At 38.4% G+C, this 27,848-nt stretch overlaps 1 protein-coding gene across 1 annotated transcript; it reads right to left on the bottom strand.

Annotated features, from left to right (window-relative positions):
* Positions 1 to 628: 628 nt before the first annotated feature.
* LOC139456994 (uncharacterized) lies at positions 629 to 19,143 on the bottom strand. Its single transcript, XM_071238452.1, has 7 exons — positions 19,068 to 19,143; positions 18,517 to 18,804; positions 17,202 to 17,507; positions 15,081 to 15,202; positions 4,190 to 4,231; positions 3,231 to 3,272; positions 629 to 673 (listed from the first exon to the last, which is right to left on the bottom strand). The coding sequence occupies exons 1-7, from the start codon at positions 19,141 to 19,143 to the stop codon at positions 629 to 631; spliced, it is 921 nt and encodes a 306-aa protein (XP_071094553.1).
* Between the last annotated feature and the right edge of the window lie 8,705 nt (positions 19,144 to 27,848).

The raw sequence follows: 27,848 nt of genomic DNA on the forward strand, positions 1-27,848 counted from the left end.
AACCTTGTCAGTTTGGCGTTAGGCCGCTGTTATCCATATTCCATCAATACATCACACATACATTCACACATTATATTATTGTGAGGAATTGAACTCAGGCATTCGGCCTGTCGAGCAACCAATGTAACAACGCGGCTACCCCACCGCCGAGTTTCCCACTGAGCATTCTAACTCAGGAGTTGTTTCCAACACTTAAGGCCTCATTTATCAAAGATCTCAAAACGCTTTGTAAGTAATGTGGGAAACGTTTACAAATCAGTGACACACAGAACGTCTGATGCAATTCCTTATATTTGACTTGTACCATTTGTTCCACTGTGTTATCGGGTGAGCCGAAGGCTTGCCTTTGCATGTGCTTGTGACGGGTGTCACTGGTGGGGTACGCCCTTTAAAATGTCTTCATTGAAAGAGCATGTGCAAATTGTCAGGCTGTAGCTGCTGGAATAGTGCTCGACATGAAGTCATACAGTCTTGTGAATGGTTATTCGTAACATGGTTGTTTAATTTATGTTGTTTAACTCAACATCGAAGTGTTCTAACACGTGTCATGCATTTACAAAATTATGTATGGTACCTATGCAGAAAACAAAGACACCCACATGTAAAGGCAAGGTTTCATTGTGCATGATCAGATAGTACTTTCTGTGGAACTGGACGTCTTGCTGTGAATTTCCTGAAACAAAATATGTCTAAATTGTTATCAGGTATATATGGAAAAGCCAAGCAACAACACATCGTATAGATATTTCGTCTGCGTAAACATCTGTACAGGCATATTTACTGCGTTAGATTACAGATACGGACTATATGTTAGGTGAGGAATGTATGCAAGGCTACAATGTTTGGTACTGTTAATAAATGTTGTCTTTGGTGCCTGACAAATATTCCTAACTAGTCTGGCCACGGGGTTTTTTTCATGATGCTGCAAAAAACGTAGTTCATCAGCTCCATAGTTACTCCAATTTACATATTTTTCTGTGACAAATAAGGCTCCATACCGACTACAAAAGACTAATTCATCTATGGAAGATTGGCATATAGCACATCATATGTATGTTGATCATGAATAACGCTCCAATAACGCTCCAACCTAACTGTTTGTCTCAAAGGCACATTCATTGAAGGATCCGGGTCAACTGTCTAGGTCTGGTGTCTGTACTGTACATGAAAGCAGATGAGAAACAACTATTACATTCCGATGACTAAAGACGTTACCTTGTCCATACATCAGGGAGGTTTCAAGCAAATACATCTTCTGTTGATAACCTTATCTCCGTTTCAAAACCACACCTGCATGTACAAATGCGTGCTTATATGCCAATCGTTGAGCGTATGGTATACAAATTATTCATAGTAGTCCTACTGACGGTATAGTTTCCTTGTAACTTAAAGAATGTATCCAGGCATAACACACTTGAGCCAGAATCAACATGAGCATACATACGGGTCGTAAGAACCGTTCCGTGGTCCCTCTGGCTTCACTTGGCATTAATGGCGAGATTTTTATCTTAAAGTTGCACAGTAATTAAGACATCATAATAACTATTTAAAAACATCACATATGATTCAAATAGTGAAACATATAGAGTTTGTGTAATTGAGTAAAGCGTATGGTTATGGCTTTTTTTGTATGAATATATTTTTATACAAATCTTTGTATATTTATAAGGTTATAAATCACTAAATATGTCGAGCCAAAATGATAGTCCATTTTGACGTCAATTGTGGATGTCGGGGAAATTGGAGCTCACTATCCATTACGATAAACAGGTGCAAGGCAAACTATTTCATTTGTTAAGATTAGACTAAATAGATACACGTTTGCCTTTGGTTTTAAATAAGCTGTACCAAAATTACGTGTGGAGTTTGCGAAAAGCAAGTTCCAGAGAACTCGAAGAAAGTGAAAGTCAATTCTAATAATGATAACTATTTGTTTACCGCGACGGATGCAGATATATAAGCAACTGTATTACTATTTTTCACACTGACAGCAATATAACTACCAGAGGTGACATTAGCGAATGTATTCTCGCGTTGTTCTACAGTGACATCTTTTGTAGTCTGTTTACAACACATGATCATCCTCAAATGTAAATTGTTAAGAATTACTTCAGTTCGTCAGTTACAATGACAGTGCGTCATAATACATTTACATCAAGTACAAGACGTCAACGATAAACGTGACGGGAGATATTTCGGAAGTTGTTAATGAACTTGTGGCGATTACCTGATCATTGAAAGGTATTTGTAATATAATAGATTGCTTTAGACTGTCACGGTCGGTCTAGACACGGATCGAGTCGATACTACAATAAGATCTGCGTTTCTTCTTTTTTGTACATTAGGATGGGTCGTAGCGAGACTGTTCGTCAACGAACATGCAGTCAAACTCTCTGACTTTTCTCAATGCATGCCAAAACGCTGAGTTCAAGATGAAAGGTTCGAAATGATAAGAAAGAATGCTGTATTTGGAGAAACCAAACGAGACAAACGTCAGACAGAGTGAAGCCAGTGTCTTGTTTGGCAATCGAAGTGTTGCAGTAAGTTGTTTGTGTTTGCTTTAGTTTAATGTGATCTAGAAATGATGACATTGCATTGAAAAACAGAAATATAAGGCAAACCAATTAATTTCGATGATCAATCGGTGTAACTGTAAACGCTCCGGGAACATCTAGTTATAATAGCGTCTCTCACTGATGCTAAACCGTGCACTATGTATAATCCAACGTGTCTGCATTGTCACAAGTATCCCTATTGTTACTTTTATGTTTCCTAAAAAACATATGTTGTTACTTTTTTAATAGCCTACGGGATACCCTAGCTTTCGAACTGTAACGGCCCGTGTTATTATACAAAACAACGACATTAAACTGACAAGATGTATAGGCATGTGCAAATACAAGAATTGAACAAGTAAAGCACATGTGGTGGTTGTACTAACGCTGATATAAGTGCCAGCCTGTCATCACCCGCTGGTCTACATTTTATATAGAAATATTCATGCTCTGTCACCATCATCATTTCAACGTAATGCTTAACATGGGGCTCAAATACAGAGCCCTGCGAACACACATAGAACATGGGAAAGACTTTCACTTCTTAATCACTTTAGATCAATGTTTAAACATGATCTTAGTAGAAAAAAACAACTTCTTTGTTTAAGTATAGAGAGAAAAACAAGGGTCATATGTGTTCAAAGCATATACGAAAGAAGCAACGTATAAACGTACCTCTGGTTTTGGATCTTCAGCAGGCAGTGTTATTTCGTGAACCTGAAAAGAGAAATGTATTGCATCAATTTAATATTGCAATTTAAGCATCGTATACCTTGTAAATTCCCCATAATGTTAGCATTGTTGCTCGAAAACAAATGGATTCAATCCAAAGGTGGGTGTGAATCCACTGACGGTTTGTGTCACACTTGTGAGTGTGCTATCAAAACTATTATAACTGGCATTTTCATATACATCCATGAGGGACACTGTTTGGAATATAGTGAAATGCTTGTCTTACAGAATCCTTGAACTCGTTGGTTTCTATGCTACGGCCTTCTTAAAAGAAAGGGATGCTAGATTATGCTGGAAGGTTATAGTACCCGAATGCATCAATAGATAGTAACCAAATACTTATGACACCGCAATTACCATCAGGTAGAAACTCAAATAATAGTACAAGCAGACGAGCAATTAACTATAGAAAAATATGAATTCAAAGCACATACCTAGGATGCAATGTATAAATGTGACATTCTAGTTGAAGCATCATATGGCTTGTAAGGTCCCCATAATGTAAGTATTGCTGCTCGAAAGCAAATGGATCCAATCCCAAGTTGGTTGTTAAGCCGCTGACGGTTTGTGTCACACTTGTGAAGATGTTATCAAAATTAGTATAACTGGGATTTCCATGTACATCCATGAGTGGCACTGATTTGGATTCTAGTGAAATTCTTGTCTTACAGAATCCTTGAGCTCGATTTGTTTCTTTGTTACGGCCTTCTTAGAAGAAAGGAACGCTTTATTATGCTGGAAAGTTATAATATGTGAATACATAAATATATAGTAACCAAAAGCGTATGACCCTACAATCACAATAAGGTGGAAGACAAACAATAGTAAAAACAGACGAGGCATTAGCTCACAGCAAAATATCTATTCAAAGCATTTACGAAAGAAGCAACGTATACACGTACCTCTGGTTTTGGATCTTCAGCAGGCATTGTGTTTTCTTGAACCTGAAAAGATAAATTGATTGCATCAATTTAATATTGCAATTTAAGCATCAAACAGCTTGTAAAATCCCCATAATGTTAGTATTGCTGCTCGAAAGCAAATGGATTCAATCCAAAGGTGGGTGTGAATCCACTGACGGTTTGTGTCACACTTGTGAACATGCTATACAACATTATTATAACTGGCATTTGCATATACATCCATGAGTGACACGGATTTGGATTCTAGTGAAATGCTTGTCTTACAGAATCCTCGAACTCGATTTATTTCTATGTATTGGCCTTCTTAAAAGAAAGGAATGCTAGATTATACTGTAAAGTTATAATATGTGAATACACAAATATATAGTAACAAAAAGCGTATGACCCTACAATCACAATCAGATAGAAGACAAACAATAGTAAAATCAGACGAGGCATAAGTTGACAGCAAAATATATATTCAAAGCATACACGAAAGAAGCAACGTGTAAAGGTACCTCTGGTTTTGGATCTTCAGCAGGCATTGTGTTTTCATGAACCTGAACATAAAGATTTATTGCATAAATTTAAATTTAATATTGCATTTGAAGCATCATACAGCTTGGAATTTCCCCATAATGTAAGTATTGCTGACCCTATCCCAATGTGGATAAATGTCATGCTGCTGACGGTTTCCTCAATACTTGTGAAGATGTGATACAAAAATAGTATACCTGGCATTTCAAAGTACATCCAATTGGGACACTGATCTGGAATATGCTGAAATATTTGTCTTACATAATCCCTGACCTCGACTAGTTTCTATGCCACGGCCTTCTTAAAAGTATGGAATTCTAGAATACACGTACGATGGCAATGATGTTTTCTTTCATGCGTGACAAATATTCGTATACATCGATTGAGCGACACAAGCTCGGCACAAGTCGTTCTCCTCATGTAAAGTAGATGTATGTAGAATAGAGCTAAATAATCACGTATTAGGTATTCGTGTATTAGGCGGCAAACGCTCAGGGCCACATTTTCTCATGCATAAACAGTATGAGCAGTTTAAAACTTGGCACTCTAACGAATAACGCTCCCTTTGTGAAAACTTGGAATATAGTACATCATATGCATTATGCCATCAATGACGTTCAACAATTAGTTAAATATTTACCAGTTGATCTGTACAAACGGCGCTCGGCATCAACTTTGAATAACAAATTTTCACACTTGAAAAATTAAATGTATATCAATATTATGTTTTAATGAACAGAAATGTGCTTTGTGTTGCTTTGTGTTTGATATGGCATCGGTCACAGTGATAAAACATTCTGACTAATTTGTTTCCAGCGTAATCCCTTAATTTATATGCCACATTCAATCTTCCAGAAACGACGCTACCTATATTTCACAAGGCCATATTAGCTTTGATTTATCGGACAGGAGTCCCTACTTGTAAATTCGAGAAACGTTCATAAAATAAAATATTTCTGATGCAATTTCTGTTAACAAATCTCCCGGAATTACTTCCTCAGGTTTTCTTACTATCGTTCTATGATAACTGGAACTGTAACCTTTCACTAAATCTTGACCTTCATTTAAGTATTTGCGCTATCTCCGTTTTTTAAGCCTTATTTGAAATCGCTCCACCCACTGCCCAGTTCCCTCTATATTTTGACTTTTGTAATAATGTTACACCCAATTCCTTTTAAGGAATGTTTCAACGCTTTGTTATCAATTTTCTTCCCCTATCGCTCTGCATAGTTTTAGGAGTGCGACTCGTAGCACGTTTGGAAATACGTTTAAAGCCTTCTGAAACGTGTATAAGAATGTTTAACTTTAAAGGTTCTACTCACGCCTTTTGCTAAACACGTCTTTAACGCATAATGCATGTTTATGTCCGTCATTCTCGCTCGCCAGAGAGATCAACGCGGTTAAATACGTTCGCCATAACTGATCTACAGAGCGAATGCTAGACTCTGGGTCCATTGCCTTTTACCAATTAGTGTTAATACACATCCTGGCTTCAGTTGTCCATCGCCTTCAACTATCAGTGCTTATTTACTCTTAATTGTTGGCTTATATTTGTCCATTGCGTTTCACCTATCAGCGTTACGTTTCCACCTTTCGATGTCCTTATAGGTATAAAGATATGTTCTCTGCCTGATTGCAATTATTCACCTGACGAAGCAGTTATTATGTACACTGAAAGGGTATAACTTCTCTCTCTGATGGAGTATAGGTCGTCTCTCATATAGGGTATAAGTCGTCTCTCAGAGAGTATGTCGTCTCTCAGAGACAATATAAGTTGACTTCAGAAAGGGTAGAAATGTCTCAAATTGGGTATTTTTTTTACTCTCAGAGATAATATAGTTCTTCTCTCAGAAAGAGCATAAATTATCTTTCAGATAGGGTATAAATCGTTTCTTTGGCAGGGTATTAGTCGTTTCTTATATTGGGTCAACCTCGTCTGTAAGATAGCGTTAACATGTATATCATGTCACAGGTAGGATATAAGTCGTTTCTTTAATCTCCCAAATAGTGTATAAATTGTCCCTCAGATAGAATATATATCGTACTCTAATAGGGTAAAATCCATGTCACAGGTATGGTATTAGACGTCTCTCAGATAGGATATACAGGCGTGGTATAAGTTATTTCTCAAATAGGGTATAGGTTGCTAAATGTGAATGTAAGTAGTCTCTCAGAGACGATATACGTTGTCTATCAGATAAGATATATAAGGTATAAGTCGCGTCCTTTTCATCTGCAAGTCCTGGAATTTAGGAAATCGTATTGGTAAGATTCAACAAGTAATCCTAGTAGTAGACCTGAATCTAGTGAATCACAGGTATCAGTGGCAGAATGTCTTGAGTGAGGCACATGATCCATCATTAAATCCAGGATATACTGTTAGAAACCGATGTTTTCCGACAGGTGTCCCATAGTGGATAGAGCATGTGCCCCGAGAGCGGAAGGTCGGTGGTTCGATCCGCTGGTTTTATCATACCACATGACGCTAAAATGTGGTTCCCGTTGTTACCCTGCCGACTCTCGTCACTAAGGGGATGAAACAAAGATGGGGTGGGTCTGAGTCAGAAAATATGTATCTGATCATGACTTGCATATGCATGTTACCTGTTGCATAGTGTCTCTATGAAACGGGAAAAAGTCCGGACAAGCACAAGCAGACACACACACATGTGCATGAACATCGCCATATAAGTGCAATAAACCCCCTCACCTCATACGTCACTCCATAAACTTTCAGATTCTCCTCGAAGGAAAGGGAGGGTTTGCTTTATTTGATCCATGGAAGCAGGTTATTGGTCAATGAACTTATGAATGTGGCATACTTGTGTATGTGTAGCATTGACAATCAAGGCAGCCTTACAGTTGTCATGGTTGAAGACAATGGAAGGTCTCTGTTGCTGTAGCATCAACGAAGGACACAATAATGATTTTCGAATCCTATAATCATTGGCTGCTTCTGTATCAGCAATTTATGTTGGTTTTGTTCGGAAATGAATGTACATAGTTTTGCTTACCTTTGTATTTGGCAACTATGTAAACACCACTGAATATATAAGCCTAGTTTCGGAAAACAATGTAATATGTCACAGGGGAAGAACCTCCCTTTGTCTCTTCACAGTAAAGTGTGGTTTTGAATCTTTGTGAGAACTGTATCTTTGTTTATTGTTTTACACCGCAGTAATTAATATTGCAGCTATGATGACATCGCACAATACGTTTGATACACATTTAGAATGTGGATATGTATCTGATGACATTGTAGCGTGGATGATCAACATTTTTTATTATAGTTGTAGATGTTTCAATCTTGATTCATACACCGTTACCAAACATGCATAGGGTGATGGCTAGTTTTACAGTAATCACTTAGCACACGAGCAGTTTCAGTCAAAAATGTAACCTAACGTTATGAAGTGCAAGCTGATGTACATGTAGCAGTTTAGTGCACGCCTTTATAGAGTGAACAAACACATGCTACTGGTTGAGGTCTTTATTGCGATGAGATGCATAAGAACAAGGATGTAAGATATCAGACACCCTGAAACACATAATTACATAATATGATAAGCATTATCATCAATGCTAGATACATAGCATGGGCTAATTACAAGTAAGTATTACATATATCAGTCATCCATTAAATCACTAGATAGACTGTATGCAAAACGATTATACTAGAACATATACAGTGATATACATGCGACACAAGATCGACATCCAAGGAAAATAACTCCTTGGCTGTACAATGTATACACAATATAAATCCATATCACGTGCACATTCTGTATAAATATCTACAATACTTTCAGACAGACATTAATGATATTATAATATTACATTAAATGTAGTCATAACGATTAGATTGCATACATTTAGTTTACTTAATATAACACTTTAAACATACTGTATTATTTCAATATAACACAAAATAGCGATAATAACCATTTAATTCACCTGATTCAAGATGATATCTTAATGCTTAGCTTGTCTAAGCAGTTCTGTCAGCTCATGTGCTGAGAGAGGATGCATTGTAATCAAAGCATGCAGTTTAGCAATAGGTGTTAGCTTGGCCAATCAGCATATGAAGCTTCTGACCATGGGGCAATTATTAGGTAAAACAGGTCAGATATACTTTGAACAACGAATAACTAGGTATATATAACACAAATATTTAAAAACCTAAAAAGGAAATTAAAACAAATATATACAAAAACGGCAACATACACACGTCGACAAAAAAGAACAATTCGGACATATTTTGATCAAATCCAACTGTTTTAATGTGGAAAAAAGTTTCCAATCTGCAGAGGTCTGCAAGGACAGATGTGGAAATTGATCCAACTATGTTAGTGTCCTCGCTGAATTGTTTCGCAATTTTCATCTCCAAAGTTGCCCAACCTTTTAAAATGCCTTAGCTACGTCACAGTTAAACACTGATTTTCATTCTAGTAGACTTTTCTTTGGATAATGGCAGAAATTATTTCAGTAGTTTCTCCAGATTGCAGATGGTTTATTTGAACTCAAACGACGCCATGTTTGCTTATAAACACTGAAAGTAGTTCCTTCATTACCTTTGATATGTTCACCTCTATCCGCATATAACCACAACGGATATCGTTTTTATCTCTTTGATTTATCCTGCCGAGAAATCTATCTAATATATGATAAATAGTGGTAAACATTCACACACATGTCATGCACCCAGAAGATCCGTAATTATATTCACATTAACGTGATGATATACAGGTGGAAATGAGGCTGCTGGTTCAACCTCACTGCCTATGAAAGCACCTTGAAATATGGCTGAATATAGCCGTTTTTAAGCTGCAAACGACATGAAAGACACTGCTCATTTTTGTGACTGATGAATGTGTGGTCCCGACAAAGTGGATGGTGTGTGTTTTACTGATGTATGTGTTCTGAAACAGATTTGTGTTCGATGAGCTGTGATCAACAGTCATTGCTAATCTTATTGATGCGTATGCCGTCGATAGATTGATGTCTTCATACGCAAGGTTTTTGTGTGAAAATGCATAATGATTTTGAGGTATCGAGTAGAATTCGATACCCGGTTCTGATCAATCAGAATCAAGTATTAACCAGTGACATAGTAGATTATTTTACACCCTAACTCCGTTGCACTGAACACATGTTCATGTCATTGTACAGACAGTTGTGAGAATTTGTTTACGCTCTTGTGAAGTTTTGGTGCAGACACACATATATCATATAGGCGTTAGTATCTATACCGAAACGTCACAACAGATTAAGGACATCCACTTGTCATCAAAACAATTGAATGTTTATACCCTAGTTTGGATTGTGGTAACTCAAGTAAAGGAATAACAAACATGATATTCTTATCTATATATATTATCGGTCATCGTGGCGTGGATAAAGTAGTGTAGTGTCATAGATTTCCCTATTAATGCTGTCATAAAAATATCTAGAAAGACGTTTCGATCAAGAGATCAAAATTTGGAAATGGCATCCAACATTATATTTATCACAAGGCTTTCACATGGACAGATTATGTACCTTGAAATGACTTTTGAAGAGTTTTTCTTATTAATTTGATAGCATTTGTTTCTTCTAACCAAGGCAAATAATGTTATGCTGTATTCAAAATATAGCAATACACCATAACGGACAGGTGTATATGGTATATTGTTTAACGGTTAAATTGTTTGATAGGCATTACTTAGAAGTTGACGGATGACAAAATACAAGACGGATTACAGTATTAAAGAAGTTGTTATCCATAAAAATTGTGTCTATCTTGTTTAACGGTTGAACGTAAAACCTCAATTGTCCCTGGACACATTGTCTTGAATGTTATTACTAATTGTGAATATTGTTTCCAAATAGGGGCAACTATTTTCTTGAAGTTCAAACAAGGTGAAGATGTATTGATATTGATAGATTCCCGTTACTTTGCATGAAACCAGCACTTCACAGGTTACCAATTTGTTCATAACTGCTCAGGTGTTCATAGATGTTTGAAAGTTGGGCAGCATTTCTATCCAGACCAACATATTCTCCTCTCATTTCAGGATAATCCCCACCTAGAAAAATAGACAGTACAAACTGTTTTACATTGTGACTTGTCTTTCTGAAAATATATTGATTCTTTGAAAATGAAATTCAAAAAAAGAATATGCAAGCTAAATATCTCTATCTAGCTACCCCGCCAGTGAAATACGTCACAATCACATGCAAAAGCAAGTCAATTGTGCACCTGAATTGATTTGTTTCGTCTTACAACTTCTATGTAACCCCCAGGTGAACCCAATTCATTGATAGGCATTTGAATTGTGTATTACTTATTACTTTACATGCTGTTTCGGAAAAGGGAATGTTAATCCTTATATCAATAAATTAGCACTATCAGACGTAATTTCAGTCACCGAAATAACTTTAGTTAACACATAAGAAGACAATGAGTCGCGCAATTTAACATGTTGTCTTAAATAATTTGCACACACGCCTGTCAATAGAAAACAGACACATGTGGGCATTATGATTTTTGGCATTGTATTGAAGTACACAACAATCATTTATAATTTACACTTACACCCTTGTATCCTAATTAGACACAGATTGGATATGGTTGTGACACATATTCCGAAATGTTTTCAAGCAGTTATTTCGGAATTCATAATATGTAGCACATGTTTTGCGATTCTCCTATTTTAATAAGAAGAAACATTTTGTTCTTGTTTATTACAGAGTGGCACAAGTACACCTTCCCCTCTGGAACAATGTGTATATCAACCCTTATATCATACCCTCAGAGTGTACATACCTCCCAAACGTGTGCTAGGATCTGCTTGGGCTGCACTGTCAAGTTGTCTTTCCATTACATGCGCATGAGATCCTATATAAACAGGATTAATACGCAGTCCAGCTACTTCTTGTTCTAAAGGCATCGCCTTAGCAGTAGCGGATATCACGTTTCCGGATCTCAGCGCCTACATGGGAACGGTTCACAAAATGAAACAGGTCAATAGAATGAAGTTTAAGAGAAATATTCGTATACTGAGGCTGCCTCGTGGTCAAGTGGATACAGTGTCTGCCCCGAGACTGTTCTAAGGTGGTTCTATCCCCTAACTGTGTCCTGCCAATCAACACTGCAAAATGGTACTTTTTGTTAACTTGCCTTATAGTTGGCAAATACTTAAGACAGAATGAATGTGAGGAAAACCAACATAACATGACGTAGGTATGCACATTATATTTCACGAGCACTTTCGTGGTTTGTCACATTCAAGTTGAGTTCATTCGACATTGCTGTTAAACGTATCCTTAACTTTACAATGAGCATTCCAAAATAGACAAGTAGAGACTGCTGCGGAGCATCAATTGTTTCCCACCACATAAAGTCAAAGGCAGAGGATGGAAGTTTAAGCAATGGGATGAGAGGATTGGTTGTTATTTATTTAGTTATCTTTGGAAATCACAATAAAAGAAACACTGCTTTAAATGGTCAGCACAAGTAATACGAAGGCCAAAAAAACACGTAGCTAGGCCCACTACTAGTACCAGTAATATATGAAATTATTCATTACAAGTCCGATATAGATAACACAAGAAATGTCATTCTAAGAACATGCTTTGGCAGCAAATATCAATCTTTCTGGTCAAATTGTTTGCTGCGTTAAATAACAAAACCCTTTTGAAACAGTAAACACCAAAAAAATGTAATGAATCCACTGTAAATCATGTTTTATCCATTTATCCAACAGCAAGTTTAGAACACACAGGTTAGTCAAGTCATGTATACATATTGAGAATTATCTTACATATTGTAAAAAGAAAGATCATAGGTCACATTTCTCAAAAGTTTGTTTAACTTATCACAAACTAAAAAATTAAACTGATAGATATACAAAACACTAACCCAATTGGAACAACGTCTCTATAAAACATGTGATGTCTTAGAAGATGAGCAGCATTGTGCAATGTCTTGTATAAAACACAACCAAGAAAGAGAATCACAAATAATCCTCAATCACGATACACAATTTGGCACACTCTGCTAAAAGGAACATTTCTTAATAATTTTTACCAACAGTTATACAGAAACAATTTCCAAGATCGGTTATCATATCTACAATTATTAACAAATTCCTTGTATGTTCAACTTTTCCATAGCTTTGCTCAATTCTTATGGTGTTTCCATACCATTATACTTGTTTAAAAATAAAATCGTTTTAAAGTACATCCTTTTTATTCGGAATGCACCTGTGTGTTTTGCACTTATTGTGCATATATTTTAAAGTTTGTGATAGTGTAATACTGACACTGTTTCTTCATAGAATGTTACGCAATATATATCTCATTTAAAACATCTTCGTGGTATTCTATTTTGTTCCAGTTGTGTACGGGGGCACGGTTTGCCCATTTGCCTTGTATTCACCATGCTGAACTGTGTCCCTTGGACACTCCGGAAACCTATGACAGTGTGTTCGAATTCCGGTTTGTCCCGATTATGTTGTCAGCATTAATACCTGTGCTCGTGGGTTTCACCAAAGTGGTCAACGTCTAAGACCTGCATCACTTCGGGCTTTCCTCCCACGTCAAGCTGACACGCCGTGATATAAGTGGAATACTATTCAAAGTTGCGTTACACCCACCTTACTCACTTATTACTCTTGTGTACGGTTCCGTTTGGTTAACCTGGTTTGTGTTGTGATTACGGGTTTATATTTGAAGTCTGTTTAGAATTATGTAACTATGTTCAAACAAAACATCGTGAATGTATCATGCAAACGTTTTATTTTTTTAGGAAAATAAGTGCAACCTACGTTCCAACCTGATTTCCTATGTATCCAGAAGTAAAGCACATATAAGGTTGTAAAATCTCTGTCGGAAGTTTAAAAAAATATCAAAGCAATAAACCATGCAGAACCGTAAACCGCTGCATGAATGTATCACACATTACATACAATGAACTACTTGCAACAATACTGTGCTTAACTGTGCACAGCAGGCACCACACATGTGATTATAAAGAAAACTGAATTCAAATTTCTCATATAAAACTCGTTGTTTTACATGTATTTAATCGCGTTAAACTATAAGTTGCAGTAGGAGTGTGAAGGGAGAAATATTGAGTCCTCGTGACATGCTTGAACTGAATTCCTCGTTGAAACCTTTCTCGCTGGCTGCCTGAATAGCATACGATACATTGCAAAGGTACTGAGAAATAGAGCTATTCGGGTAAGGGAGATAATCACTCACTGTCAGTGAATAAGATACGATGTTCAGCACTGCAAGGTCAGTGCGTGATAAAGCTCTATACTACGCCTATATCTAAAGAAGATAATCGCTCAGTGCGCAATAGTTTGTTCTTACAAAATATAAACTGGTTAACTTTAGCCTGAACATATTTCCCTGAACATTCTACCTCTATTAAAACCAAAATGAACAAATTGAATGTATTATCTTCATTACGAAACATGACTAAATCACAGAATGAGACAGGCGATTGGTTAAAACATGTCCAGATTAAGTTACATTGTACTTTCATTTTAAAAACTCATTTTGTTTAGAGAAACCAAAATGGTGCTCTCCTACAGTCAAAATGAAACTAATGCTTGTATGTGTGTCTCCAAACTATTGCCACTTAAGGCTACAAATACAATACATGTTATATAACAACACGATAGTATTCAAAATAAAGTATCAACACGAAACCATAAGATGGGCTCAATTGCTTCAAAACCAAACCGGTGAGTGAGTGATAGGTTTAGCTGGCGGATGCCAGGAACGAGCTGGACAGTTTGTTTGCATTTGTGAGAAAGGGCGCTTTTGCACTACACTAAGTCACTCTCGCGAAAAGGGAAACAAAGTGTGGTCTTTTGAGAAATTCTGCTGAAAGGAATAGCCATCGATATATTGTTTGTTTCAGTTACAGTATGCTAGGAGACTATACACAAATGTTAAGCTTTCTCTTGTAAGGTTTGGAAAGGTTTGACAGGTCTGTGTGAGATTCCAAAGTAAAACCAAAACAGTGGTTTCGAACATATGTCATTCACCTCTATGGCAAGACGTATTGGTCATTCTGCTTTATGTTCTTGGTTTTATTAGCAGGGACATCAAGTTCATCTACATCAGGAAAATATGGTGTACAGTGGCCTCTACATGAATTAACTCATCCTTTCTTGTGGCTGCATGGACATCTTCACCACCTCTCAATGTTACTCAATGGTAATGGGTGACAGCGCTTTGTTGGCTTAATTTTACGGTGAAAACATCAACGTCGGAATAAGCCGTATTTGCCGGCCCTCCCACAGATGTATAGGGAGGAGCAAAGGGAAGGTTTGATTCGTGTTTTTTCAGCTGAATTTACCTGTTTTCTACAGCGGTAGCAGCAGCCCACGATAGTGATAATTATGATGACACCAACAGTCAAAGAGGCTCCTGCTGCAACTATTAACAGCTTTGAATCATCGGTGGGCGTTGGGGTGCTTCCTACAGAAACAATAAGTGTCAATAGTGGTTTGTACATTAGTTTCTGTAACAGAATATATTGTGCTATTTTCAATACACATATTTTCAGTTAATAATGTGTATTTTTGTTAAATATATAAGTTCTGGTGACAACTATATTTGCACAATATATTATGTCAAGGATGAGGTGAATTATCAGATGGGCAATATATCACGTCCTCACAGTTACACAACATTCAGTCTGACAAATTAATCATTTCATGTCAGTGTTAAATGGCAAAGTAAGGTGCCTACTGCTGCTTAGTTGACGATCCCTATCGTCATGGTGTTGCTGTTGCATCCTCAGTAGTTAGCAATGGCGTGTCTCTGCACGCGGAACTAACCCGAGACTCCCTTTATCGGAGATTCCGATGCCACTATCACAGACCATCGAGAATTGTCATCAGGCGTGACGTCAATGTTCAGTATTCAACATAGTTATACATTGTCCCTAGAATAATGTCAGTAAAGCATGACACGATGAGATGTCCATACATGCAAGCCCTTGTTTATACATACTGAAAAGGCTTATTACCTATGCTATTTAAATAAGAATTGACTTTTCACTAGGTCAGTCACTGTGACAGCGCGTAATACATTTACATCAAGTAGGCCTACACGACGTCAAAATGGCCGACACGATAAACGTGACGGGAGAGATTTCCGAAGTTGTTAATTAACCTGTGGCGGTTAAATGTGTTAGTCATCATTAATCAACTGGCCGATCATTGAAAGGTGAGTAAATATGCGTCAAACATACACTAAGGTAAATTAATAGATTGCTGGAGACGGTCAGTCTCAGCCGAAGACACGGATCGAGTCGATACTACGATAGTTTAGATGTGCATTTCTTCGTTTGTTCATTAGGATAGGCCATAGCGAGGATGTTCGTGAGCAATCATGCAGTCACGCTCTCTGACATTTCTCAATGTATACTGAAACGCTGAGACCAAGAATAAAGGTTCTAAATGGTCAGAAAGGACACTTTATGTATGTTTTCGTGCTAGGAAATTCCCAGGGGTTTCCCCAGGAATATGGATGTAGTCCGTCAGTGTTTATGTCATTTCAATAACATGGTCTCGTGAAAAAACGTATGAACGTCAAATTGTGTCGTTCATACACGTATGCACGTCGATTTTGCGGTCATGTGACCCACCTCTCGTCCAATGGAAAAGACCTGTATCAAGTAAATTTCAAATTAAAAAAAATATTTACTGAAAATACTCATTACCTATGCTATTTAAATAGCACAGGGGACGCATGTGATGTGTCAGAACACGTCTGTTGTGATTGCCTTCGTTAACTGACAAAATGTGGTGTCTGAAGGATGATCACTTATAGGCCTATATATGGTCCTCTGAATATCCTTGTAAAATAAAGGGCCATCGTTTGATCGATGTTAACCTAAAATGAATTGAAAACTGTTTACACTTCTCAAGCTGACCATATCATTGTTTTGCTCCCATGACAACCCGGAAGACAACACGTACGATGTCTATTTCGATGGCAATGGCAATGTTGTTGTTGTTTTTTTGTTTAACGCCGCACTCAGCAATATTCCAGCTATATGACAGCGGTCTGTAAATAATCGAGTCTGGACCAGACAATCCAGTGATTAATATCATGAGCATCGATCCACGCAATTGGGATCGATGACATGCGTCAACCAAGTCAACGAGCCTGACCGTCCGATCCCGTCAGTCGCCTTTTACGACAAGCATAGTCACCTTTTACGGCAAGCATTGGTTGCTGAAGAGCTATTCTACCCCGGAATCTTCACGGGTCCAACTGCAATGTAATGTCACCGCTAGTGCATGCTCTTTGTTGATGTTATCACGCACGCACACACACACACACAAACGCACACACACACACAAACGCACACACACACACACACATAGATAAACCATACAAGTTACCTGCCATAATTATATTTGAGTCATATGACGTACAGCTGGATCACGACATAAATGATACTTACTACTCTGCTGTAGCTCGTTTACACCTTCAGGAGTAATATTCCACTGGTGATGTCCACAGACAAACACAAGCTTCACGTCCCCGAAGTGTGTTTGTGTCACCTTGATGGGTACAGTTTGGGTCAGGTTTTTGATGGTACCGTTTCTCACAGTATTACATATCGTATGGGTAACACTCCCGACCTGTAGGGTTAGGTTATTAACTTCAGAACAATGGTAGTCTCGAATGTCCACTGTGAGGGATATTCTATCACCCGGGTTCAGTGAATGAGCATCCACATCACTGGTTATGATGACCGATGAAATCTCTAAAACATAAAGTTTTGAATAATTGTATACATATGTGAATCCCGCAACTTTCATTTTGATCATTATTGTCACATCTATATTAAGTTATGACATCAGTTGCATTTTAATTACAAAAAGGTTAAGTGATGTAATAGAACTAAAATAAATATCCTCCTTTAGTTTCAAAGACTTTGAATTATTTACCTTAACGAAAAACTCTATAACATTGACTTTCTGCTTGAACATTTTAAGTATATCGGGATTATTTTAGTTGGTTGGCTGGTTGTTTTTTTGTTTAACGCCGCACTCAGCAATATTCCAGCTATATGACGGTGGTCTGTGAATAAATCGAGTCTGGACCAGCCAATCCAGTGATTAATATCATGAGCATCGATCCATTCAATTGGGATCGTTGACATGCATCAACAAATTCAGCGAGCCTGACCTCCCGATCCCGTTACTCGCCTTTTACGACAAGCATAGTCCCCTTTTACGACAAGCATAGTCGGCGTGTACGGCAAGCATATCGGACTATGTGTAAAGATGGATACAGAATAATCAATTTCTTATAGCTTAGATTATTTCACAGTATTCTGTGTTGGATGCTTTCATAGATGACATGTGATGTGTATTCTCCTACTAGCACGTTGATTCCCTTTGCTCATAATATCCACCACTGGTTTGTTTGATCCAAACTCGACTATGTACATGCAGGAGTTATATAGCTGGAAAGTTGGTTAGAGTGACGCAAAACAACAACCAATGTATGGATAATGCGTGTCACGTATCCATCTGCTTGAATGCAGCAATACATGGAAGGCATTGGTGATATCACACAAAGTTAACTCTTTACATTCCATTCATACAACGGTGGTTCAGGATATGCTCACCTTTTCTCAAACAAATGGTATCATCACTATTTGGTAATGATTCATGAACACATGCATAAATATTTTATATTTTTTGGAAATCATTTTTCCTTTTTATTCACCTACTATTTCTCATTATTCTATATACGGGTCTACCTACTTGCGACGACAAGAAGACAAAACGTTGTTCCAACATCTCCTCCATCAGCACATGACCAGTTCCCTGAATGTCGTGGCTGTACACTGATTATCGTGAGTTCAGTCTGTGTTTGGTTGACGATTCTTGCATTATATCCTGATACATTGGTGCAGCCTGACACAGAACACTGTGGCGCAGCTCCGCATGGGCACTGATAAATGGTACTATTGAAGTTGCCAGGCGTGGAACAGGTAATTTGAGCAGAAGTATCCAAGTAGGCTATGTCAGGACAGTGTATTACAGCTGTATCTAAGATAAAACAATCAGGAAAATACATAATCATTTTTTTACCATATCATACATGTTTAATACTTGGACATACCGTCGTCCACAACTTATCTATTCAGTGTATTTCCGCAATCACAATACATTATGCAATGAAGGAACAGTGTTTCTAAAATTGTTTGTCTCCAAAATTGCTTCAATTTGTAAATCGTCTAGCCCAGGCCGTAGTACCTCGAAGATGACGGGATGAACATAATTATAAGCATTAACGTATTTCAGACGCCTACCACTCTGTGCCGGGTGAAATGTGAAGCTGGTGAGAACCGAGAGGAGAAAGGCCTTCAGAATGAGTGAATGCTTCATCTGTAAACATAAAGAAAACAATATGAACGTTTTCCTAAGCAAATGGCTAAGATTTGTATTTCTGGAAATGTTGGGTGATATCACTTGATACCAGCATTTCCCTAACGATTGGCTGCTGTGTATTCTATTGGTATTCGACGTCATTGGCGTCATGTTTCTTGTTGTGATGTCATGCTATATTGTGATATATGCTATATGTGAATCATTGACTTCCGTTGTAAGGTTTTTAACCCGTGGATGCCGAGTTATTTGTCACACCTTCATTTTATATAAGTTCTGAAAATTGAACATTGTGCAAGAAATGCGCTTGTGCGGCACCGGGTCTACCTCTGATCATTAAATTACGCTGGGATGTACAATATTAAATTTTCTACCTGATTCAAATTTAATGTAAAATTAAATGCAAATAAACTGGCCGGCAAAAGAAAGTACATTTCGAGTTCCATGATCGATAAAGTATAACAAGAAGAGGTATTGTTGTCAATTATAATATAATCTAGGGAGGGGTTACACATTATTGATCAACCACAGTTTGAATGATTGTGCAATCACAGGTAATGTAAGCTCAAGGTAAACATTGGTGGGGTAAGAAATTTCGTTTTCAAAAGTTGTCTGAAATGTCACCCAAAAACATTGTCAGGCACACTACAAGTTCATTGTCGACACAGTTGCCTTCAATAGCGTGTATGACCTCCAGCTGCCTCAGTGCATGCTCTGATACACCGCCTCATCGATGATGTCAGTCTTCTGATGACGTGGACTGGAATCCGTTTCCACTCGTCTCTCAGGGCCTGCTGCAATTCTTGTCTGTTCATGAGAGGCTGATGGCATGCTCTAATCTCTTTTGAGTCAGTCTTGCAGCATTGGGCCTGGCATTGTCGCGTTGAAACAATGTCCCCTGCTGTTGGTTTTGTAAGAACGGAAGCACAACTGGCTGCAACACTTGGTCTCTGTACTGCACAGCGTTCAGGTTTCCCCGTATAATCACCAAATCAGTCTTCTGATCTCCACAAATACCGCCCCACACCATGACACGTCCACCGCCGAATGGATGGACCTCTCGAATACACGCCGGAGCCAAACGTACACGTCTGCGTCGATAAACTCGTTCTCTACCGTCATTTCGAAACAAGTTAAACCGACTTTCATAAGTAAAAAGCACTCCACCCCAATTTAACACTTGACAGCGTCGAACCTGCCTTGCCCATCGCAGTCTCAGGCGTCGATTTTGAGCAGTCAGTACCATTCCTCGGAAAGGACGATACGCTCGGATTCCAGCAGCACGAAGTCGTCGTAGTACTGTACGTTGGCTAATGGGATGTCCCAACGCTGTTGCTGCCGCCGCCGTCGTCGCCGTCGCCGTTACGAATCTGTTTCGGGGAGGAATGAGCCGTATCTGACCGTCTTCCAGTGGTGTTGTCACTCCGGTTCTAGGCCTGTCCTGTGTCCTCCATGTCTGCCTGTACCGTTGAATCAGCCTGGCTACTGTCAATGGTGTACAACTAAACCTTCTGGCAATTAGGACCTGTGTTGCCCCAATTTCGGCCATTCCGATGGCTCTCTCTCTCTCTCGGCTCCAGTGACAGTCGTGGCATTTCTTCTGTGTGCGACTTTCACGTGTGGTTATTATACCCTGCAGACGAACGCATTTATACAGCTAACATGCACGTGCGGGAAACCTGTTTCAACATTTTTTTGTCACCGGACGAGCGCCGTCAAAGGTGGCGCGTTCGGGTGAGGTTTTTTTTGGTACCTATTCCTGGGCAGTCATATTCCCAATACCCACTTTCCACTAGTTATCGCTGTTTGTAGGAAAATTACAAATTGCCAACCTATACTTTCTTTTGCCGTTCAGTTTATTAAACTTGTTTGAAAAAATACAGGGTTACATGTTGTCCGAGTTTTTGCTATGCCTTAATAAACAGCACGTTTTGACACCTTTTATAAAAGTATTTTCCAACGTTTAATTGTAATTAAACAGCTTCACGAAAACTGTGTGAACAGAATACTAACTAATATCTGAACGACACAATGACTTGACAAAACCATTATAGATTGCTATAAATGTTGACAATCGAAATTCAGCTATGACGGCAAAAGACGACAGCGAGAAGTATACACACATACAAAGAAATGGGAGCATAACTCTGCTGTGCTTAGAACTAGCCCATAAAAAGCGGTGGATAAAGATAGTATATGTTCGTATTTGTTTGTTCCCCAGGTAACAAACTATTAAATCAGAAATATCGATATTGAAACCGTGTATATTTAGGTATTATAACAAATCACAAGACATGATTTTGCTACATAAAAAGGGAAATAATAGCAAAATGGGGGTCCCAATCTAACATGTAAATTACGTCTTAGACTTCCGCATTCACCTGATTATGTAAGTGTTTTGTGACTCATGTGCAACGAAGTTATCATCACGTGTAATGTATTACTGAACAGCTTAATGTCATAAGTGTATATATATATATATATATATATATATATATATATATATATATATATATATATATATGTATATATATATATATGTATATATATATATACACAAGTATGATCCAATTGCAGAAGAGAGTGCTCAATACAACTCAGAGTTGCAAAATGATATAAGGAAAGTGTAATTCAAATCTGTATATATATATATATATATATATATATATATATATATATATATATTTAAAACAAAGTCGTTTGTGTGAACTTGGTCATGCACATTCATACTGTAATCCTCCAGTAGTCGGTGTATTGCAGATAAACTCTCCAATAGTTATCAACTAATGTTCAACCTCCAATAGTTATCAACTAATGTTCAACCTCCAATACTTATCAACTAATGTTCACCCTCCAATAGTTATCAACTAATGTTCACCCTCCAATAGTTATCAACTAATGTTCAACCTCCAATAGTTATCAACTAATGTTCAACCTCCAATAGTTATCAACTAATGTTCACCCTCCAATAGTTATCAACTAATGTTCAACCTCCAATAGTTATCAACTAATGTTCAACCTCCAATAGTTATCAACTAATGTTCAACCTCCAATAGTTATCAACTAATGTTCAACCTCCAATAGTTCTAAACTCCATTACCAGATCATGTCAGTCGAACCGTGTTTGTGATCTTTGATAGACAAAACGTAGAAACGCACCCGCTCAATCAGTTAAGGAACTACGCTCACTATTGGTTTGCATGTACCAGTCGACGTTCGCACGTTACCCTGCAACACATAGCCTGGTTTTGCAGGCTTTTCTTCTGAAATGAAATATGCCGTCGTGATATAACTGAAATTCTGTATTTAAAAAGGCCGTTTGACTCCCAAAACAAGAACCGTCCTGTATATGTGTTAACACTATAAAACTACCATGATTTCTGACATCTGAGGCAAATGAAACGGAGACACATTAGAAATAAATTTATTTCAGAACGACGACGGCAAAGTTGCCCAATCTGGTAGTACGAGTTTCATGGATTTTTGTGCTGCACTCTCGGCTGTAGTTGTTTCAGTTACTGCGGGAGTTGACGTTTCATCCAGAACCGCTGTAAGTTGTTGGTTGGTTTGTTGTTTTACGCCGCACTCAGCAATATTCCTATATGACGGCGGTCTGAAAATAATCGAGTCAGGACCAGACGATCCAGTGATTGATATCCTGACAACCCGATCCCATTAGTCGCCTTTTACGACAAGCATAGTCGCCTTTTACAGCAAGCATGGGTTGCCGAAGACCTATACTAGCCCGGATCTTCACAGGTCACCGCTGTATCTGTCAACATTGCCTCAGCCGATGTAGAGGCAGTGGATGTCAACGTTTTCGAAGTTGAGATAGCAGGACCAGAGGCGGCAGATCCCAAAAGGGCTATAAACCCCAAATACAGGAACCGTCCTGTATTTGTGTTAACACTATAAAACTACCATGATTTCTGACAGAAACAACATTTGCCTGACTTTTCTAAATGCAAATACCCTGCTTAGCTAATGACTTCATGCGAGCATCCAAGACGTTTCTCATCCCCTTGAAATAAGGAGACTTGTTAACGTTAATCTCGATATCATGTCTTCGGCGATAGTATTGTGATGAGGCGATCGCGATCAGTTCATATAACGTATTTCCCCGATATTTTTCGCCCTTTAGGTTTCGTACTTCCACCAAGAAACGCATGAGATTTTTTATTAATATCTGTTTCACGATGCGAAAGAACAATACTGTCGGGGTTTAACACGACGTCATCACGTAACCCATTGGATTGTCTTTCCTTGACCCGCGCTTGGAGTGAGTAGTGAGTATGGTTTTACGCCGCTTTTAGCAATATTCCAGCAATATCACGGCGGGGGACACCAGAAATGGGCTTCACACATTGTACCGATGTCGGGAATCGGACCCGGGTCTTCGGCGTGACGATCCAACGCTTTAACCACTAGGCTACCCGACCGCCCCCCGCGCTTGGAAGACGTTGACGGCCTACCTACTCTTGTTTTCTCTGTTCTGAGAAAAAGCCGAATTACAATTTAGACTTTGAAGATCTTGCTCTGACACAGGCTTGCTAAACGGTTAGGAATTCCCAATACTATCTGCGTCATCAATGTTATGAGTTGTAACGGGAATTTGTATGGCCTGGGGAATACTTACTTCTACGTGTTGAGAGAGTTCCACCAAATTTGTATCATTTACAGACAACTCTTCTGATTCCAAGATATCACTTTTACCCACGTCAAAATCTGGTACAGCCACGTCAAGTATTTTAATATGAGCATTAATGAGTCATTCAAAATCTGAGTTAATTGCTGCCTGGTTCGGGCTCGTGTAATGAATGTTCATCACGTACAAAGACTGAAAGCTAAATGAGAAATCGCACGTGTTTTTCCGCGCTCATATTAGAGGAGACCTCCAGTAGTTTTGCTCGAACTTTAGCGTGTTCATGCGCGGAGTTTCAATCGATTCAGCATAAACAAGAACGACCCTCCATTATATATGCACGTGCATATTGGGTGGACATTAGTTTAACATGTATTTTAAATGGGACTTTGTTTTAAGTTGGATATGGTCCTTAAAGTCACGATTATTTTTGCACGTGGGGCATGTTCTCGGCCTGACGGCCTCGAACTGACCCCACGTGCAAAAATAATCGTGACTTTAAGGACCATATCCTACACATATATATATATATATGACGGCAACACGCAAGAAGTTTAGAGAAGGACTTTAGTTGATTCAGGGAATGTATGTACATAACTATGCAAATGCATATTGTGATTTCTGTAACCAAGAGTTAGTCAGACATGCAGGTAAATACCGTTGTCGTTGTGCGTGATTTTGCGTCAGTAATGGCGACACGGGATCCAGGGTAGGAAGGTTATCAGCCACCAAATAAAGACGACTATGCTTGTAGTATTTATTGGAGGCGAAGTTGGTTGATGCATTTTATCTTGTGTGGATCGATGCTCATGATGTCGGACATTGGATTGTCAGGTCCAAACTTAATTATTTACACACCACCCTCATGAAGTTAGAATATTGCTGAGTGCGGTGTTAAACAACAAAGAAACAAATAAACATGGTGTCAAGCAGGACGGAAACTTTGACAATTTCTGCTGAATTTACCAGATTATTGTAAAGTATCTATTAGTTAAGCCCAAATTCTTGCTACGATCCTCTTCCCATGCATATTCTAAAATAAATGTGAGCCACTGTATGCAACGCATAGACGAACGGATTTCTCAAAACAGGAGAAAATGCTACCCAGTGTGAAATCTCAATTTTGTTTTGTTAACATTTCAATTAAGTACAGTGTTCAGAGAACAGCGTTTGCTTTCACGCCTTATTTATTTGACTTTATTTCATTTCGACAATGCGAATAATTATTGAATAATCCACACAGTACGAGTGATTAAGGAAAATGTCAGAGTGAAATCAGTGTTTCTTCATGTCCACATTGTTTTGTTCTTCTGAAGATTTCAGTGTTATTATTGTTTCATTCATTATAATAATAATATTCTCAGGTGTAATACATGTCACTATAATTTATCTACTCATAAGGGCGGACGGGTAGCCTAGTGGTTAAAGCGTTCGCTCGTCACACCGAAAACCCGTGATTCCCGACATGGGTACAATGTGTGAAGCCGATTTTTGGTGTCCCTTACCGGGATATTGCTGGAACATTGCTAAAAGCGGCGTGAAATCAAACTCACTCACAATCTACTCATAATCCTCACTTGTGATAACATTCTGAATTGTATATTATCTGTTAACATGGCTCTACCATGACATGTCCGTGGTCCAGAGAAGGGTAAGCTTTTTCGCATTGAATAACATTTTTTATCAGAAATGAAAATCTATTTTTTGTTACTTTCAATATAATTTTGCTTAACGAATTCTTGTTGAAACCACTATTTCTTTCAAAGCTGTAACACAATATTGTAAACATACAGAAACCACATAACATCACATTTGATTACAATGAAATCTACAGTAGAGCAAATCAATGTGAACATGAAGAGACAGTTTGAGACAATGCGTACAGAGGAACGCGATTTGCTGGAATTCGCCACAAGACAATCCAACACAAAAACTGCGTTTGAAGACAAACTTGACAGAAGTGATAATTATTCTGGAAGAAATATTTAACTTGTATTTGGAACTAAGATTGGCGATAGAACAGAAGAGAGTGAAACATAAACACATGACTTGTCTATTTCTGAAGACATTTGTTGCATTAGGGAGCTCTGCAAATAGTCAGTTAGACATTGACCATAGATAAACAGGCTTAGTACTGTTGAAGCGAATGTATCCTTGTTTCAGACGAGTGTTTTCAGTAATAGGAGAGCCAGAACACTTGAAAAACTACGGAAGACGGGAAAAACATTGCGTTTAAGGTTTGTCTTATTCGTAGATAATCTTAAACATGTTATTTCAAAACATGCCGTGTACTCGTCTCAAGGAGAAGACATAATAATCAAGAAATGTCGGAATATTTATATGAAACATGAAAGCCTTGAAAGCCGCCTGATCCGCTCTGCATATTGTGCTGTGAATATTATTGAAAAGCTTCCTGACTCATTGTATTGGTATTGAAATCTAATCTATGGGCCTACCACAGAACATGTAGTGTGTGGAAACACAGGTGAAGGAAACAAGGTAAATAATAACCGATTGCATAGGCGTGTCTGTCCACGTCACACGTGTAATCGACACAATGATTCCGAAACATATCAACAATGGGAACTGATAACTATGACCTGACGGTAAACTGCTTGTGCATGCATTTAATCTCATATCGAACTGACTTTCCTTGTTCTGATCTGAACAAACCAATAATAAAGACAGTCATCGAGTCACACTAAAAGGCTGGAAACCTAATATATCGCGTGAGCCAAATCCAGCACAATTGACCTACCTTTCTGCATACGTCAACTTTATAAAGTCTTGACCAAAGGCATCTCACGAAAAGAACAATAAATAGAGTATCACTGTTCAACTATGGGCCATAACGAAGTGAACTGGAACATGTGGTTCATTGTTTGCGTTGTTCATCACATGTGTATTTGGTCTGTTGAGGCCGTGTGCATATTACTGACAGAAGGTTAAACGTGAAAGAGGTCCATATGGACACAGAAATACAAACAAAACACGAGTATCGAGCAGTCATCAAGATTTTTACTTTAGAGAAAAGTACTCCCCAATAAATTCATGACCGCATGTCACAAGTGTATGGGGTTAAGTGCAGTAGGTATTGCACTGTTAAAGGATGGGAAGCTATGGTTGGTTGGTTGGTTTGTTGTTTAACGCCGCACTCAGCAATATTCCAGCTATATGACGGCGGTCCGTAAATAATCGAGTCTTGACCAGACAATCCAGTGATTGACATCATGAGCATCGATCCACACAACTGGGATCGATGAGATGCATCAACCAAGTCAGCGAGCCCGACAACCCGATCCCGTACGTCGCCTTTTATGACAAGCATAGTCGCCTTTTATGACAAGCATAGTCGCCTTTTACGGCAAGCATGGGTTGCTGAAGACCTATTCTACCCCGGAATCTTGACGGAAGCTATGACACCCTCAACTTCCATCAATGAAGATTAAATCAAGGAGATGGTAAAACTTTTACTGTCACATAGAGGAATAACCTTGTTGAACTTCTGGAAAACACAGGTCTTAGTCATGAATCCATTGAAAGTATTATTCATGAACACTTACAGATGAATAAGAAGTCTGCTCGATTGGTGCCAAAGTTTCCACATTCTGATCTTAAGGAAAAAAGATCAATGTACCCACGTGCACGTGCACTGTGCATCTCGTTTGTTTCATAGGTACCATCGTATTTGTGTGTGGATGATAATGCTAGTTGAATCCGGAACATTATATTTTGTGTTTTTGTTAAAAACAATTGGGTTAAGTGTTCGACATCACGGTCGACATACGTTTGGGCGAGTGTCCATATGAAGAGTTATGTGCCTTAGTCTACTTGGATCAGCTGATTGTTTGTTCACGCTGATTGCCCCTCCCAGTGGTCTGTCGGGACCATTACGCCTCAGATCAGCCACACGGTCTGCTCACATTTCGCTCACTCGGGTGCAAACAGTCATGACATGTGCATGTGTTAGTATGTTGAGCTGTAGAAAACGCCACTTAAGTCACAGGCATTGGAGTGCAAGATTTGCAGGTTGGGATGGAGTGAGTGAGTAAGGTAAAATATA

Source organism: Haliotis cracherodii, unplaced genomic scaffold (assembly GCF_022045235.1).
Source record: "Haliotis cracherodii isolate W230 unplaced genomic scaffold, xgHalCrac1.p SCAF_12, whole genome shotgun sequence".
Lineage (NCBI taxonomy): Eukaryota > Metazoa > Mollusca > Gastropoda > Lepetellida > Haliotidae > Haliotis > Haliotis cracherodii.

Coding starts and splice junctions, on each gene's coding strand:
- LOC139456994 (XM_071238452.1), bottom strand. CDS start 19,143: ATGAAGCATTCACTCATTCTGAAGGCCTTTCTCCTCTCGGTTCTCACC. Junction 17,508..18,516: donor TTGTCTTCTTGTCGTCGCAA/GTAGGTAGACCC, acceptor TTTATGTTTTAG/AGATTTCATCGGTCATCATA. Junction 4,232..15,080: donor GCTACCGCTGTAGAAAACAG/GTAAATTCAGCT, acceptor TTATCTTTTCAG/GTTCAAGAAAACACAATGCC.